Source organism: Bufo gargarizans, chromosome 5 (genome assembly GCF_014858855.1).
Source record: "Bufo gargarizans isolate SCDJY-AF-19 chromosome 5, ASM1485885v1, whole genome shotgun sequence".
Taxonomy (NCBI): domain Eukaryota; kingdom Metazoa; phylum Chordata; class Amphibia; order Anura; family Bufonidae; genus Bufo; species Bufo gargarizans.
Window position 1 is genome coordinate 344,547,212 of NC_058084.1, and position 12,254 is coordinate 344,559,465.

The 12,254-nt window shown below is 44.7% G+C and overlaps 1 protein-coding gene across 1 annotated transcript; it reads left to right on the forward strand.

Moving 5' to 3' along the window:
* The first annotated feature begins 40 nt into the window (after positions 1-40).
* FKBP14 (FKBP prolyl isomerase 14) lies at positions 41-11,273 on the forward strand. Its single transcript, XM_044294952.1, has 4 exons — positions 41-312; positions 5,447-5,598; positions 9,269-9,396; positions 10,740-11,273. The coding sequence occupies exons 1-4, from the start codon at positions 119-121 to the stop codon at positions 10,896-10,898; spliced, it is 633 nt and encodes a 210-aa protein (XP_044150887.1). The 5' UTR covers positions 41-118; the 3' UTR covers positions 10,899-11,273.
* The last annotated feature ends 981 nt before the right edge of the window (positions 11,274-12,254 follow it).

Here is a 12,254-nt window from a genome sequence, read left to right on the forward strand (position 1 = left end):
CCACGCCTACCACATCAGCCAATAGGGTGAGCTGCTGTACAGTTAAAGGCCCTCCAGCCGCGAACAGTTATAGACTTGCCGTGCCACGTCTGCTGGCGCTGTTGACAGGCGGAGTACAATGAGGATGGCGGCGCTGCTGGCGGCCGCTGCTCTGCTGGCCTGTGCCGGGGCCGCGCTGATCCCGGAGCCTGAAGTGCAGATCCAAGTCCTGGAGAAGCCTTTCCTGTGCAAGAGGAAGACCAAGAACGGGGATCTGCTGCTCGTGCACTTTGAGGGATTCCTGCAGAGTAATGGGACGAGATTCCATTCCACGTGAGTACTCGGGACTGTCAACAGCCAAATGCCGAGCTCCTCCTATTGGGCCTGTGATGCCCAAGCACTGGGGTGCTCCTAACAAATCTGCAGCAGAATCTACATGTGGTCATTTAATATTTTTTTTTCTTCTACCTGCAGTGGAGATCTCCATGTTATCGCTGTAACAGAACGAGCCTGCGCTGATTTCTGTGAAGAACCTATATAAACCCCATTTACTTTCTATGGTCTGGTAGAATCTACGCCACAAACTGGCAAGAAGTCTGCTGTGCCGGGTCTCGACCTAACCACATGACCTTTAATTTCATTAAAGGGATATTCCGGTTGGTAAAAGGTATCCCCTATCCACAGGCTAGGGGAGAACTATTAGATTGGTGGTGTACTACCACTGGGACCCCCACAGATCACTAGAATGGGTGGCTTGTACCCCCTGCAGCCTCTGTGATGTGAATGGAGTGGCTGGTGCATTCATTTCTGTGGGGGCTGCAGGGGGCCCCCTGTTCTTGTGATTGGTGAGAGTCGCAGCAGGAGGACCCCAATGATCTAATGTCCCCTATTCTGTGGATAGGGCATACCTTCTACCAAAAGAGAGCTGAGCTTCTACTTATACCGGCAATGCCCCCATTGCTCTGAGACTCATTTGCATATATTAAAACTTAATTTTCCTCAGCAATTTGGGCACAAATGAACATGGTAGCATCATATATTCCTTTAGCTGTCAAGTGCCCAAGCTATCATGTTCATGTGCGCCCGCATTGCTGAGACAAATAATGTTTTAATATATATACAAATGAGACTCTAAGGGCAACGGGGGCGTCGTCATTGCTCCTAGAAGCTCTTTTGAACTGCAGTGCCCTCTGCACTTTGACTTTAGGAGGTCAGGCCCAGGTGTGATTATGACTTCACTGCCTGGCCCGGTCAGTATGTGGCAGTTGCAGGGAGCTGAGCTTCTAGGTGTAATGGTAACGCCCTCATTGCTCTTAGAGGCTCATTTGCATACACTAAAACATCACATTTCTCAGCAATGCGGGCACATATGAACATGGGACCAACACAGACGCCTTCAACTGCCAAGTGCACATGTAACAGGTCAGCCAGTGTCATAGGTAGAAGTCTGCTGACAGATGCGATTGAGCTGAGATTGACAAAGTATAAACTACTACTGATGGTTGCTCTATGAAGACACAACCAAGGTGGTCCTACAATGTCCTGGACATGCTGAAGGCTGGTCAATGTTCCCTCCATGAATACAAGATGGGAATGGCCATGCTAGCTAATGAGACCCCACACCATGACACCTGTGTCTGAGGGCTAAAGAGCACCTACTGTCATCATCCATAGGGCGGAGAAACAATACATGATGGCAGTAGGTGTCATGATGTGGCTTGCCATTAGCTACAATGGCTGTTTCATCTGGTATTCAAGGAGCGAACATCGACCACCCTTCAGTCTGTTCAGGACATCATGAAACCGCTCAACATAACGTGCTCCACAGGGAATCTAGCGCAGATCCTCCTGGCCAGCTTAATTGCCAGCTCTCCAGCATCGGAAATGTATTGGAAGACGGATCTCCCATGCATAGCAGCCAGCAACCACCTTGGCTGAACTAGGGGTCCAGGTGGTAAAAGCTTTAAAGGATATGGACACCTTTTTGTAACAAAAAAAGCATTTTAAACTAATTACCGGTAATTTATTCTGTGGAGAAAATGATTTCTTTGATTGGTTGTCTTTATTTTTCTTAGTTTTTGTTCTCCAGCCTGCTGTGCTTTCTGCATAAGGTGATGAGACGCGTTCATATGGTAAAGCAGGACAAGCTGATACTATGTAGGGGACAGTCAGAGGGACTACACCTTTTTCTCCCCTGTACACTCTTCCTATTCCTGCATCGACATGTCCCTTGTGGACCATACAGCCTTGTTCCATACTACAGATTCCTCCGTTGGCCTGATCCAATGGTCTGACCACACCCCCATATCACTAACTCTGGCAGAAAAGGTTCAAGCCCACCCAGACCCTATCTGGTGAAACTCCTACCTGTTCTTGCATCCCAAGTACAAACTTGAGATTACTAGCCATACAGGAATACTTCCAGTTCAACGTAGGATCAGTATCCAACCCGCTCAGTCTCGCAGGCTATAAAGACCTATACAATCTCAAAGATAACGCTGCATTGCCAAAAAACTACAAGGCCTTGGTCCAGGATTTCTTGGCCAAAGCCTAGCTGCCACTGCTCTCCCCCTCCCAGCTAGAGTCTTTGAACGTTCCCATTTCGTAGCTGGAACTGAAGTCGCCCTCCCTAAACCCGGTAAACACACGGACTCTCCTCAAAATTTCAGACCCATTTCCTGTCTTAATTTGGAAATCTAAATATTTGCAAAATTGATTGCTAATAGATTATCCCTAATACTTCCACATTTAGTCAGACTACCAATCATGAGGGTAGACAGTTCTCCAGATAACATGAGGTGGCTGCTAAATCCTTTCAATGGAAATGGAGGGATTGAGGGTTGGCGCTTTGCCACATACCATCTCCCTATATGCCTATGACATTATTCTCACGTCACAAACCCCAGACAATTGTTGAAAAACCCATTCTCACTCCTCCCATTTTGGCTCATTATCTTACTATAAGATTAACAACTCGCAATCACAAGCCCTTCCCATTAACATTCCATTATCAGAATTGAGATGCCTAAAATGCATGTTCCCTTCAGGCCCCTTTCACACAAGCGAGCAATGCATTGGGGCTGAACTGATCTGTGTTGTGCTGCTTGTGAGAGCCCTGAAACGGCTCTCACAATCGGACCCAGAAACGCCAGTGTGAAAGTAGCCTTAGACTGGCAGTTATCAACTTTTTCCTACCTTGAAATTAAACTTGCATATCCTTGTTCGCTTGCATACCAGAACAACTACGAACCCCTTCTCTCCACCATGTCAAAAGATTACACGATCTTCAGCATGAATGACTTCTCCTGGGTTGGCAATGGAGTCATTCCAAATGATGACTTTTCCTAAGCTGATATGTTTTCCATGCACTACCAAATCCTGTACCCGATCATTTCTCAAGGCAGCGCAGCAACTCCTTAACTCCTACATATGGAACACAGGAGTAGCTCACTCCTTAATGTTCAGGAAAAAAAGGGCAGGTGGCATTGGCCTCCCCTCAATTAAAGATTTTTATTCCATAGGCTTTTCCCTTCTTAGGTAATGGTGGAACCCCACATCAGGCAGGTCCTGGGTCCAAATTAAAGCGCACTCCCTAACTGGAGGCACTTTGAAGGACTACCTTTTGCCTAGCTGCATGCAAACCAGCCTTACTCAACCCCTCTCCTAACAATGGTGCATGCTGGATCCCTGTGGTCACAGTTCCATAGCTCTCAGGGAGGACCAAGCCTTCTACTGCTCCCTCATGTAACCATATATGTCCTGGAAAAGTTCATTAGTAACATTGACCTGTCTACCCGCTGGGCTGCCGGTATACCCTCAGCAGCCCAACTGATTATATTGGTCTCCTTCAAAACTCTTCAAAGGGTCAGGCATTTGCCTTATTCCGAATTTTTCTTGTATCTGAGGGTTCGCCACTGCCTTGCTTTTCTCCTTCATCCTCCTCCCAATATTTGCTCTCACATCATTAGATTATACCAAAATCCATTCCTATTTAAACACACCACACAATATATACCGTATATGACTTAATGGGAGACAATCTAGGTTCGTTAAATCTCCTCCAATGTTGAAATGGGAACAAGACCTGCAAACCACCTTTTTGGAGGAGGAGTGGGCCAATGCGGTGGGCTTCATGACATCCACTTTCAAATGCACTACCCAGTATGAAGCTGGGATGAAAACCTTGCTCAGGTGGTACTTTACCCTCCAGAGATTAAGCCTTATATATCCAGGTATATCTGCTTGCTGCTGGCGAAATTGCGGGGAAAACTGGATCACTAAACCATATTCTAGGCTCTTGCCCAAAACTTGCTAACTACTGGCTTAGGGTTACAGATTAGGCTTCTTTCACATCACCGTTCAGCCTTTCTGTTCTCCTGCTCCGTTTAGGAGCAGGAGAACGGAAAGGACGGAGAAGGCACATAACTGAGCCTTAGGACCCAATGGACTATAATGGGGTCAGTTATGTTTCCGCTCAGAAGATGATTTTGGAGCGGAGACAAAAGTTGTGCATGCAGGACTTTTTTGTTTCTGCTTCAAAATCATCTTCTGAGCGGAAACATAACGGACCCCATTATATTCTATGCGGTCCTAAGTGCTCCGTTTGGCTCAGTTGCCTTCTCCGTCCTTTCCGTTCTCCTGCTCCCAAACGGAGCAGGAGAACGGAAAGGCTGAACAGTGATGTGAACGAAGCCTTACTCCCTCATGCTTGAACTTTGATTTATTGGCATGTACCGCATCCCCTACGGGTACAGACGCATTATTGGCCACATCCTGTTGTGTGCCAAGCTAATAATCACTAGGCATTGGAAATCTGTAGTGCTTGGATGGTCTCTGTTAGGGATCTAAACACCTTGTAGATATGAGAAACTGTTACCTGCCACCATGATTAACCCAGCTGTCAGATGGTACATGGGCTCCTTGGATGTTACATACAGACTACTTTCCATGATTAATAAAACCTGCACTACTCAACTTGTTTTCTTGCCTGAGTGACCCCCCCCCCCCCTCATCAAAATTTCCCTTTGGTTTTGGTGGTGGTCATTTTCATTTAAGATGTATGCATCCTTTTCTGCCATTGTGAATACCAACAGGCAGACAGACGCTTGACATGCGCCAGCTCTCAACGCTACAGCATCTGATTTATCTGTTTGTTTCATGACGCTATTATGACCTACTGGGTTCTTTGTACCATTTGTATTTGAAAAAAATAGATTATTTCTAATTCAAGGGAGTAGTTAGTAAATGGAAGAATCCATAAGGGTATTTCTGCACGTGACAAATACCGTAAAGGTTCAGTTACAGAAAATCTACTGGAAAACCACAACCGTGAAAAAAACGCACCATATCTGGATTTTGCTGCAGATTTCACTTTACTTTTTGCATTGCAAAGGGTGAAATACTCAATAAAAATGGAGGGGGAAAAAGTGTAATGTGATATAAAGGTTTGGTCATGCTTGTGTTGCAGGTATGTGGATAACAATGGTCAGCCTGTATGGTTTACACTTGGCATCCGAGAAGGGATTAAAGGCTGGGACAAAGGCCTCAAAGATATGTGTGTTGGAGAGAAACGGAAGATAACTGTCCCTTCTGCTCTGGCATATGGGAAAGAAGGAAAAGGTAACTGGTACCAGCAGGTCTGACATATTAGAAACCTACTGATTGTACTGACCCAGAAACTGCAGTATTTCAAAATGCCTTGCTCCAGATGGAGACTGGTTAAGGAGGCATCTGACTAGACTACTAGAAGATCAGTACTGGGTGGGCATGATTCTTCAAATATTGCATCTGCAACATTCCTGCACTTATAGTTGGTAGGTTGTCTGGATGCACTGCTTTATGTAAACTCCTAGACTTATATTTTCCTTCAGTAGTTTTCTAAAACCTTCATATTGATGGCCTATCCCGAGGCAGGGCTATCAATATGTGATCAGTGGGGGCCGCTATTTGAAGAGGCTGCAATGCTCTAGGCCTGTGACATCATGTACATTGGGCACATGGCCTAGCAACTGCAATACCAAGCACTCCTGCTATCTAATGGACAGTGCGGAGCTTGGTAAGCTGCAAGGTGGCAGCCGTGCCGAACAGAGCGCTGTGGCCTCCTCAAACGGCGTGGTTGCCAGGTGTCAGACCCCCACCAGTAAACATATTGATGACCTATCCTAAGATTAGGCCATCAATATTAACATCATGGAAAAAACCCTTTAACATAAAAATTCCAAAAATGCATATTCCCAGAGGACACTGTGCAGACACTGAAGTCGGCAAGGAATGGTGAAGGGGTTTAACTCTGAAGAGTCAGGCTGACTAGTGAATGCAGCTCTTGAGTGTAATATAGGCTGTAATGCAAAAACTGTGTATTTACTAAGCCATTCTTTGTACGTTAATTCTGCATGTGAAATATTTGAAGGTGGGTATTAACCAGTGCCACACTGTAGTTATTTGGCATCCTGCATGGGCACACAAGTTTTGTGTCTACAAATAGATGGCCACTCGTGTCTGTTCTGCACTCACATGTCCCTACCTTAGTTTGCATGCTCGCTGCTCTATAGCACAATGTAGAAAATACTCACTGTAGTTCAGATAGTGAAAAATATCTATAAAACTCAGATGTCTGTGGGTCATTGTACCTACCATTCGTACACTGCTCCTTCATTTGTACTAACCTCTTCTGTTTGTTGTACTTGATCCAAAGTGTGGTCTGGTCTTGTATGAATATGCTCCTTTGGAAAACCCTCTGCGTCCTCACAGAACTAATGCATGTGGATCCCTACTTCTTTCTCAATGCATTTATTATAACTGGTAAGCTTGTTGGACTGCATGAATTGTCACTGTCTGATGAAAAAAAATAAAAAAAAATAATCTGTGGTAACCCCTTTTTAAAATATTTCAGACTTTTCCCTGATCTTGAGTTTTGGAAGGTTTGAGTTCCATCCCATTATAATTGCATGCTAACCCAGTTGGGGCTACTTCCCACCGCAGCTCTTGTTCATGGAATTTGGTGCAGATTCCACACCACAAGCTGCCTAGAGACATGCTGTAACGCCCGTGCTGCCATCCATGTAGCCATGGTTTATCTTCTGTGAGCTGGCCAAGAATGGACTTGTCACACTGGAAACTTCTACAGGTGTTCAATTGTAGTTTAAAGGGTTTGTGCAAAGTATTGGTTATCTCTTATCCATGGGTTAGGGAATAACAAAACGATTGCTGGGGTTCTGACTGCTAGGATCCCCACAAATTCCGACAACAGAAGTCCCATGTCCCCATACTGATGGAGCAACATGCTAAACTTGCGCCCTTTCATTCCTGTAGGACTGCTGGAGATAGCGGAGAACATAGGGCTCCCGTTCTTGGGATTGATGGGGTTCCCAGAGGTTGGACCACTAATCAATGTGGATAGGGGATAACTTTAAAGGGCTTCTGTCACCCCACTAAAGTGATTTTTTTTTTTTTTTTTGGGCTAGTGAAATTAGTTATATTGCGATATATGACAATATAATTGTGTTAATTACTTTGATCCAGCAGTTTCTGCAAAAAACGAAGTTTTATCATATGTAAATTCGGTCTCTACCAGCAAGTAGGGCGGCTACTTGCTGCTAGCTGCTGCAGAAATCCGCCCCCTCGTCGTGTTGATTGACAGGGCCAGCCGGCATCTCCTCCTCCGGCCAGCCCTGTCGGCATTTCAAAAATCGCGCGCCTGTGTTGATTCGGCGCAGGCGCTCTGAGATGAGGAGGCTCGTCTCCACAGCACTCCCTCAGTGCGCCTGTGCCGATGACGTCATCAACGCAGGCGCACTGAGGGAGTTCTGAGGAGACGAGCCTCCTCATCTCAGAGCGCCTGCGCCGAATCAACACAGGCGCGCGATTTTTGAAATGCCGACAGGGCTGGCCGGAGGAGGAGATCCCGGCTGGCCCTGTCAATCAACACGACGAGGGGGCGGATTTCTGCAGCAGCTACCAGCAAGTAGCCGCCCTACTTGCTGGTAGAGACCGAATTTACATATGATAAAACTTCGTTTTTTGCAGAAACTGCTGGATCAAAGTAAGTAACACAATTATATTGTCATATATCGCAATATAACTAATTTCACTAGCCCAAAAAAAAAAAATCACTTTAGTGGGGTGACAGAAGCCCTTTAATATTTGACACAACCCTTTTAACTCCATTCAGTGCAGCTAAACTGAGCAGATCCACCACATCCAATTTGAAAAACCGCAGCAGGAGGCTTTCTGCCACAGAAAAGCTATTTTTGTTGTGTGAACTAGACCTTACAGCAACATGCCTTAGGTTATAGCTAATATCTAAATATAACATAGATAGCAATATTGGGGATGTGTGTCATATCCTTACCAGCTTTCTCAACCACTGCCTGTCTGCTTCTCCCTACTTCTGGGTTTTGGCAGATTTAGCCCTAAATTCGATTACCCACAGTTGTGTGCAGGATTTATCTCTGTAAACGAAAGGGTTTGTGGCAAGTTTTTATTTTGGTGGGGGTCCGACCACTGGAACAACGTCGCTCACGACCACATTCGAGCATGCACACTCTCACTCCATTAATCTCTGTAGGACTGCTGGAGATGGCTGAGAGCTGTTCTCTGCTTCTGTATGGCGGAGGCATAGTGATGAATGGAGCTGAAGCAACAATGCTCACCTGTCCGTCCATTCATACAGGGAGACGCAGGGCTCCCATTCTTGTCATCGTGGGGTTCCCAGTAGTCATAACCCACCAGACTCTAATGGCCTATCTTATGGATGGGTTTAAAACTTGGCACAAACTCTTGTCTCCTAATTTGTTATATTTGTCTGTAGTATTTCAAGAATTGTCCTACATCCAAAAAAAGATTTGTTGCTGGCTTTGTTAAAACCCTTTAAAAGTAACACTCGGGTGGGAGAGGTAGGACTGAAAATCCAGCCTTTGTCTAAGGTTGGAGCTGCACATTCCACCCCCAAAGTTTCCTTTTAGATGTTCCTCTCTGCTGCTGATCCCTGGTGGAGTTCTTGTTGGCTGTGCCTGCTGGTGTTCACTAGTTTCTGCAGCAGTTGTTGTGACCCTTCAGGTTACCTTTTTATAAGAAATAACTTTCTGAGCTTGTGATAAATATTGGCCAGGATATCAGCTGGAGGGGAAAGCAAGAGGGCCAACAGATTGAGGAGGAACGGGTATGTTAAACTTTGGGTGGAAAATATGTGCCGTCGTTCTGGACAAGAGAGGTGATCTTGCTATTTTTACTGATCTGTTCAATCAATAGTCCCTTTCCATGTCTATTTGTAACACTGGTTTTGTTCTAGGAAAAATACCGCCAGAGAGCACTTTAATCTTTGATATTAACCTTATGGAAATCCGAAATGGACCAAGGTCCCATGAGTCATTCCAAGAAATGGATCTGAATGATGACTGGAAACTTTCTAAGGAAGAGGTAATAGGAAAGATCTATCTTCTTGACCTGTGGTATGAAAACCTGTATGTAATAAAATGTATACTGAGCACCCAAAATGGAGTGAACAAAAACCCCAAAACACCACCACCGGAAGCAGCGAGGTATGAGCCAGACAACTATTGAGACTACAGCAAAGCAGTTTGTAATAAATTAGATATCAATTGAGCTGTAGCCCTCAGCACTGTAGTTTTCTGGTGCCTAAGGCTGATGCACACGACCATTGCGTGTTTTGCTCTCTGCAAATTGCGTATCTGCAAAACACAGATGGCGTCTGTGTGCATTCCGCAATTTGTGGAACGGCACTGACAGCCATTAATATAACTGCCTATTCTTGTCTGTAAACCAGATGAGAATAGGACAGGTTATTTAATAATAATTTTTTTTTTTTTTTTGGTGGACCACGGAACAAAGCAACGGATGTGGACAGCACACAGTGCTGTCCTCATCTTTTTGCGGCCCCATTGAAGTGAATGGGTCCGCATCCAAGCTGCAAGAAACTGCGGCTCGGATGCGGACCAAAACAACGTTTATGTGCATGAGGCCTAAGGGTGATGCTTGGCATATACAGGATTCGATAGTGGTTGTGCTGTATTTCCACCCATGTGGGTCTAAACTTTGCTAAGAAGAGTCTGTGACATCACCTCTAATGCTCCAGTAAACAGAACGCTCCATTAAGATGCGTTTCAGAGAAATTGTGTTTGCCTTCCTTAGATCATAGGTTGCTGAAGCTGATGTCCTAGCTGGTTCCATGAATGCTCAATGGGCAATAAGGCTACTTTCACACACTAGTGTTTTTGCTGATAACAGATCCGGTTGTATTTTCTTTAACATTGCCAAGACGGATCCGTCATTAACTCCATTGAAAGTCAATGGGGGGCTGATCAGTTTTCTCAGAGAAAACTGATCTGTCCCCATTGACTCGCATGGTGGATCCATCTTGCTCCGCATCCCAGGACGGAAAGCAAACCTGCAGCATGTTGCGGTTTGCTCTCCGGTCTGGAAACTGAACGGTGTGCATTTTGGAGCATTCAGTTCAGATTTGTCCTCATTGATAAGGAATGGGGACAAAACTGAAGCATTTTCTTCTGGTATTGAGCCCCTATGATGGTACTCAATACTGGAAAACTTAAATGCTAGTGTGAAAGTAGCCTAAATCTGGCAACTGGGCAGGCTAAGGAAGTGTGCAACCTCGACTTTGTATTGTCGAGCATTATCCTGCTGGAAATGGCAGTAGAAGCCATAACATTTCATCCAACTGTTTTTTTTTTTTTGGGTGGGGCAATGAGTGTACGTACTTATGGGTTTTCCTCTTGCATGTCTAGGTAAGAGCTTACCTTAAGGCTGAGTTTGAGAAGCATGGAAGCTCTGTGAATGAAAGTGACCACGCGGTCCTCGTTGAGAGCATATTTGAAAAAGAAGATGACGACAGTGATGGATATATATCTGCCAGAGAGTTTACTTATGTACATGATGAGCTTTGAAATGTAATGATAGATTTGCTACATAAGAATGTCCAATGGTTTTAGGACGTTAGAATACATTTCTAAATATCATGTATTTTGGGGTGGAAGTTGTTGCATTTGGCATACTTTCCAACACTGCACTAACAACCAGTGGTCTCTTATGTCCCCAAAACCAGCTCTAAATTGTCTGAGACCAAATACATTTTCCCTGCTGGTTTGAAAACCTCATTAGCTTCACGTAAGAAACATGGTTTAAACCCACAAATCTCTCCAGTCCTCTGAAGTGGGACATCTCTTCCCTATACTGCATAGCCCACATTGGGCACTTAAGAATACGTTTCTGGGAGGCATGACAACTTTTTAACTTTGCATCAAAATAAAGATATAAAACCATCTTGTCTGTACTAATCAACCAAAAAGGAGTGGTTTTAAGATAAAATGTGTAATTCTGTAGATAAGGGATAAGTGTCTGACTGCAGGGCACATGTGTTTGTTGATTTAATAAAGGGGAATGCAGGTTGGTACAAGTTATCTCCTATTCACAGGGTAGGGGGTAGCTTTAAGCTGCTGTACTCGGCTATCTCAAGAACGCCAATGGAAATGAAGTAACCACACGCCAGTTGTTTTAGGGGAGCTGCAGGGGCTATTGGGTCCCTGTTCTCATGATCAGTGGGGCTCCCAGTGGTAGGACCCACACCAGTCTTAAAGTTATCCCCTATAGTGTGGATAGAGGATAACTTGTACCAACTGGAAAACCGGTTTGCTATCGCCACTGTACATGTACGGCACTGAAGCAGAGTGCAATCATGGTGCGTGCAGCGGACGACATGGTTGGCCGGTCGTCACTGGTTCAACCAGCAGAGACCTGTGGCTAATGACTATGATCGGCATTATTAAAGCCTTCAGATGCTGAGATCATGGCATCTAAAGGGTGAAAAACCCAGAGGCATTACCAGCATCCTCTGTGGTCATTGAGGATACCAGTAATTAATTTCAATACGCTATGTCTCTCTGAAGAGACCCAGGGTGTTCAAGCTGCAATTCTTATTTTGGCCAGAATAAGAAATTAGCAATTCTGTACAAATTGTGGGTCTAAAAGACCCATAAGGGTTTAGAATAGAAAAAAAAAATGGGTTTTGTAGGCTCAAATGAGCTAAAAAAAAACTGTTAAAAACATAAAAGTTAAAATCCCCCCTCCCCCTTTAAGTCGAATAAAAAAAATGTATAAGTAACAAAATATGGACATTCCTGCATCTGATAACTATTGTAGTATAAAAATATTTTTCCAATATGGTAAATGGTGTTACTGGGGGGGGAAAAAGGGTCAAAATGTCCCCCAAAAGAATGTAATAAGTGTCACACACTTCAAAATGG

What these genes read in the sequence shown, in the direction of transcription:
- FKBP14 (XM_044294952.1), top strand. Translation starts at nt 119, where the DNA reads ATGAGGATGGCGGCGCTGCTGGCGGCCGCTGCTCTGCTGGCCTGTGCC. An exon ending in GGGACGAGATTCCATTCCAC is followed by an intron (nt 313 to 5,446) that starts GTGAGTACTCGG and finishes CTTGTGTTGCAG; the next exon opens with GTATGTGGATAACAATGGTC. An exon ending in ATATGGGAAAGAAGGAAAAG is followed by an intron (nt 5,599 to 9,268) that starts GTAACTGGTACC and finishes GTTTTGTTCTAG; the next exon opens with GAAAAATACCGCCAGAGAGC.